The 5,662-nt window shown below is 53.0% G+C and overlaps 1 protein-coding gene across 1 annotated transcript in view; it reads right to left on the bottom strand.

Moving 5' to 3' along the window:
- ABCC5 (ATP binding cassette subfamily C member 5) overlaps positions 1–5,662 on the bottom strand; it is a 113,193-nt gene that overhangs the window by 43,468 nt on the left and 64,063 nt on the right. The window contains 4 exon segments of the mRNA XM_014592513.2: positions 235–378; positions 1,266–1,469; positions 4,247–4,319; positions 4,419–4,543. Of these exon segments, the coding sequence (XP_014447999.1) occupies positions 235–378; positions 1,266–1,469; positions 4,247–4,319; positions 4,419–4,543 (546 nt within the window).

Raw genomic sequence — 5,662 nt, forward strand, 5'->3', positions numbered from 1 at the left:
CCCCTCAGTAAGTCTCAGGGGCAGGAGGCCTTGGCTCGCCAGCCTGCAGCCCTGCTCTCCCAGGGTAGAATCAGTCCATGAGCAGACAGCGGTCTGGTCACCAGAGAATCGGGCTCCCTGCCAATGACACCGAGTCCAGCAGAGACCGCCCATCACGCGCTATCCAGGCCTCCCCTGCACAGAAAGCAGCAGACACACATGAAGGCCAAACCACCGCTGGTGAGCCAGTCTTACCTCCACTGGGGGCGTCTCTCCCAGCAACAGGTTATTAAAAATGGTGGCATAATCACCATTTAAATTCATCAGCTCCTCATGGGTACCTCTTTCCGTAATGCAGCCCTCTTTCATGAAGATGACCTCGTCACAGTCAACCAGGTACTGCGGACAAAGGCAGGACAGTGCAGTGTGGTTGACGTTTGGGGAAGTACACGCCAACGCCCACCTCTCAGCGCGGTGCTTCTCAGCTGGCTGTGACAATCACAGCGGGTACTAAAGGGACCCGGCGGACAGAGGCCAGGGATGTGCAGGGCAGTGCCCCACGACAGAACTTCCCAGCCCAGAAAGCCAGTGGTGTGAGGTGCGAGCCCTGGCTCCAGGGGGCTGTGCCTGGAGAGGCAGCTCTGAGCGGTTCCTGTTCTGTTCGCGGACCTGCCGAGGGGGCCCCTGAGCCTCACGTTACATCTCACAGCTGTTCACGGTGCTCAGTCAGAGGCAGTAACAGACCTCCTGCAGCAGAATGGGGTGAGCCCCCACGCTTGCCAACATATGTGGAGCAGATGGCATCCCTGAGCGGCTGTACGGAGTGGCTGCTTGTCACGGATGGCAGAGGGAGAAGAGGTGGTTGTCCCCAAACAGTTCCCACTCGCATACAGGTGGGGGCTGCAAAAAGTTCGTGGAAAATGGAGTTAAAGTATGAGTTTATTTTGATGTAATTCTTTTTGTATCCATGCTAATTTTTCCCATAATATGCATTTTTCACGAACTCTTTGAGCGCTTCAGAGGGATTAATGTGACACCTTCTAATCACACCCAAATTCCATGTGCAGCTCACCCGTCGGCACTTTTACTTGCTGATCTGTCTGCAGACACTAATACACTCCAAGGGCCTCTGACTCACACGGCCACCTCGTACACTGGAACTGTGGGCTGGGCTACTTGAGGAAATGGAAACTGCTGATTCCGGGAATCTTCTACTGCCCCACAAGGAGACCTCCTTGTTTGACTTCCCAAGCCGAGGTGGCAGCACACGCGAGCAAGCACCATACCTGTAACTGGTGGGTGACAAACAGGACCGTCTTGGACTTGAGGTGCTTCCGGATAGCACTGTTGAAGATGTGGTTGCCCACGTGGGCATCTAAGGCACTGAGGGGGTCGTCCAGGATGTAGATGCTCCTGTCGCTGTACAAGGCCCGGGCGAGGCTGACCCTCTGGCGCTGTCCCCCGCTCAGGTTGGCTCCGCGCTCGCCGATCTGCAGGAGTAGAGCAGTGAAGCCCCGGTCGGGACCAACAGTGCCCAACGGCCACCCGCTACCTCTCCTTCCCGCCTGGAGTGAACTGGGGGAGATGGCCCACGTTCCTCTTTCTTTCCCACAACCGTCTGACGCCAATCAATCCCACACCTGGTCTTGCCACTCTCCCTGGGCACTTCCCTCCAATTCATTCTTCAAATGGCAGAAAGATCTTTCTAAGACACAAAACCAACTATGGACCCAGACTTACTTAAAATTCTTTGAGAGCCGTAAAGCCTAGAATCTAAACTCGTAAACATGCCACAGAGACAGTCTTTTGCTCCTGCTCAGATACTGGGAGCTCCTGGCTCCCCAGCAGCTAGCTTTCGGCCTCCACTGCACAGCCCCCTTCCACACCCTGAATGCTAAACCATTTCAATCAATGTCATTATGAACACACACAGCAACGCCATGCCTTTCTTGTGCTGTGTCTGGCCTTCCATCATCCCTTCAGTGAAATCTCCCCAGACACCCAAAGCAAGGGAGTGCTATTGCTTGGTATTTTACACCTGTGTGGGTGTCTCATCTCAGCTGTAGACTGCTCGAGGGTGCAGACCACTGTCTTATTCTTTCACACTCCCAGTGCTGAGCAGTTTCTGCACACACTGCAGGCAGGGCACGAGCACCTGATAACTGTTACGAAGTGAACAGACGGATGAATCAGTTATCAGATGGTAACTGGTTCTGTATTTTTAAAAAATCTTGTCCTTAAAAAAAGCTAATTAAGGGCCAGCAGGTGGCATGGTGGTTAAGGCACTGGAGTCCCGCATGGCCAACTGTAGTTTGAGTCCCAGACCCAGCAGCTTGAAAACCACAACAGACAGATAAATAAATAAATATTACAAAAATTAAAAGCAGCCAAACAAGCTAGGTGGTCAGAGCGGCTGGACCCACATGGTCAGCTGAGCAGTCTGAGTCCTGGACCTGGCAGCTCGGAAAATACTCCAGGTGTGTGTACGTGCATGTCCCAATTCCCAAAAGGAGAGTGGAGGAGAAGGGGCTGAAGCATGGCCATCTCCCCTAGAGGGTAATTTCTCATTCTTTCTCTCTCTGCCTCTTTCTCCTGGCAAGCACACACGCCCTAGAGCGAAAACTAAAATAAATAAATAGTTAATTCAGAGGTTTTCAAGCATGACATTGCAGCAGGAAGAAGGAATGACCTGCAGGGGTAGTTAAAATAGATTGTGAAGGTGGGGCGAGCAGCTGGCATGGTGGTTAAAGTACTAGTCTCCCATGTGGCCAACTGTGGTTCAAGTCCCAAATCTGGTGGCTTGCTTTCTCACTTTCCTCCTCTCTCTCTCTGGTGAATTTTTAAGAAGTAGTAATAATAAATAAAATTAAATAAATCATTCTTTAAAAATAAAATAGACTGCTTGGGCGTGGGACAGCAGGTGGCCTGATAGTTAAGACACTGGATTCCCTCATGACCACCACGGTTTGAGTCCCGGGCTTGGTGGCTTCACTATCACACCAGGCGTGTGTGCCTGCGGTCCCAAAAATCCCGGGAGGAGAATGAAGAGACTGCAGCATGGCATCCCTTTTGGGGGTGATTTCTCACTTTCTTTCTCACTCTCTCTCTAGCAGGCTCATGTACTCTATAACAAAACCCTTGAAGAAAAGATTGCTGGGCCCGCTCCCAGTGCGTAAGTCGGCAGGTCTGGGCTGTGGCCTAAGAATTTCCTAACAAGCTCCCAGGTGCTGGTGCTGCTGCTGATCAAAATCAGCTCAATAAAGGTGCCAGTCCCAGAGACCTCCAGGCCAGCCCACGGGAGACCAGCACACACACACGCTTCTGGGGCCGCTCCAAGGCAGAGCGCCAAAGAAAGGTGAGCTTGCTCCAGGGGCCATTTCTTTCCAGTGGAAGAGGGCACTCTACAAACTATATTTAAGGAATAAGGAGGCTGGCAAAATGAAGTTCAGGGCAGAAGCTTATATGCGAACACTTGACATGATTTTAGAAGTATCTGAACATGGTGAAAACAGGAACCCCAGAGCCAGCAGGTAGCGTGTAGTTAGGGCACTGGACTCCCACCTGGCCCACCGTGGTTACAGTTCAGAATCTGACGGCCTAAAAATCATGCCAGGCATGTGTGCGTGCATGCCCAGAATCCTAGGAGGAGAAAGGATTGCAGTGTGGCCATCTCCCCCAGGGGGTGGGGAAGTGATTTCTCACTTTCTCTGTCTCTCTCTGGTGAGCCAATGCACTCTGTGGCTAAAACGTAATAACAACAGAAGACATTAACTCTGGGTCAGCCCACAGCCTGGTGTTTAAGGGAGCTGGATCCCACACGGCCACCCCCTTGACCTGGCGGCCTGGAAAACAGCAGGTGCGTGTGCTCCTAGTGCCCAAAACCCTGAAAGGAAGAAATGGAGAAGGGATTGTGGGGGTGCCCTGCTCCATGAGGGGGTACTTTGTTCCTCTTTCTCTGTCGGTCTCGGGCAAGATTACATTCCCTTTGGCCAATTCGAAAACAAACAAACAAAAACAACTCTGAATCCACAATGGGAGTTCGTTTAAAATCCACATGACGTATGAACTACTTACATACTTAAATCAGGTAGTGTTCATATCCTGACCCTAATGAACAAAAGCCTTCCTAAGAGCCCAGCGACACGTCCCGTGTAGGTTCTTCTCCATCATCTAAGACGCACTCCTAGGAGGAGTCTGGCCTGGCCCTGCCACCCAGCTCCCAGAAGGCTCTGCGAAACGCACTGTCCCACCAGCGGCAGGCCTGTACCTCGGTCAGGTCACTGTTGGGAAGAATGGCCAGGTCAGGCCTCAGGCAGCAGCTGTTCAGCACAGAGTTGTATCTGAAGGGCGGAGAGACAGAGTCAGGGCCGCAGTCAGAGCGGAGGAGTCAGGGCCGTGGCCACGATGGGAAAGCTCGACAGAAAACAAACATTTCTTGCCTTTCTTCATCATACTCCTTCCCAAAGAGGATGTTGTCTCTCAGAGTGGCGTTGAGGATCCAGGCCTGCTGGGCCACGTAAGCGAAGGTTCCACTGATTGCAATACTGCCCTCTAGAAGTGTCATCTGGGGAGACAGGGACGCCGCCCGACGGCAGCATAAAGGAAAACTGCCGGGAAAACCAGTGGCGTAACGGCTATGTCACTGGACTCCTATGTGGCTGACCGCGGGTCGAGTCCCAGACTCAGTGGCTTAAACTCACGCTGGGCGCGTGTGCGTGCGTGCCCAAGACCCTGAGAGGAGAATGGATTGTGGGGTGGCCATCCCCCCTAGGGGGTGATTTCTCGCTTTCTGTCTCTCTCTGTCTCTCTCTCTCTCTGTCTTTCTAGCGAGCGCATGTACCCTATAGCAAACCCACACTGTCACCCTAAGCCAGCAGAACTCCCCACACTGTGTGCTGAACTCTAACATTTTGGCAGTCTCCTGGCGTGCTCTTTAGACTCAAACCCAGGCCTGCCTTTGTTTCAAAGAGAGTTTTAGGGAACCAGCAGTTAGCGTAATGGCTATGTCGCTGGACTCCCACGTAGTCGACCACGGTTCGTGTCCCCTATGTCTCTCTCTGTCTGTCTGGCGAGCACACGCGCCCTACAGTGAAAATCTCTCCAAAAAAAAAAAAAAAAAAGAGTTTTAGCAACAAAGAAAATCCTAGCTCTTGGTGCTTGTGGACGATGGGAGCCCCGCACAGCCCACAATCGAGAAGCCCTCCCCGCACTCCGTGGGCAGGCACCTGCTTGCTGTTCTAAGGGAAGCACGAGAAGGCCTTTGCAGAAGTCCCCCGGCGAGGGCACTGTAAGGGTTTACACGCAGGATGAGGGCAGGCCGGTCACATTAATCCAGCGTGGTGGCAAGACCCGCTGCTTCTATAAAGTGAGGGCCGTAGGGAACACATTCCAAAAAGACACCCACTCGTGGGAAACAGCATCTACAAGACGAGTCTTTCCTCCCAAGACCAAGAGACGGCGTGATGAGCCACGGGCTCTGGCTTGTGTTTTCAGACAGGGCGATCAATTCCACTGGCCATTTCTCACGGCTCCCTCTGGGCAGCAGGCATCTGTCTTAGCTGAGAGACGCCACAGTTCTGGTGCCAAGGGCTGGGAGCCGGCCTGCCCTCTCAAACGCACTGCACACGGTGTGTGAACATGGGCACGGGAGTGCCTGCCACAGACGTCAGCACGGCAGGGCCGA

This window comes from Tupaia chinensis, unplaced genomic scaffold (assembly GCF_000334495.1).
Source record: "Tupaia chinensis unplaced genomic scaffold, TupChi_1.0 Scaffold000708_1, whole genome shotgun sequence".
In the NCBI taxonomy this organism is placed as follows: domain Eukaryota; kingdom Metazoa; phylum Chordata; class Mammalia; order Scandentia; family Tupaiidae; genus Tupaia; species Tupaia belangeri.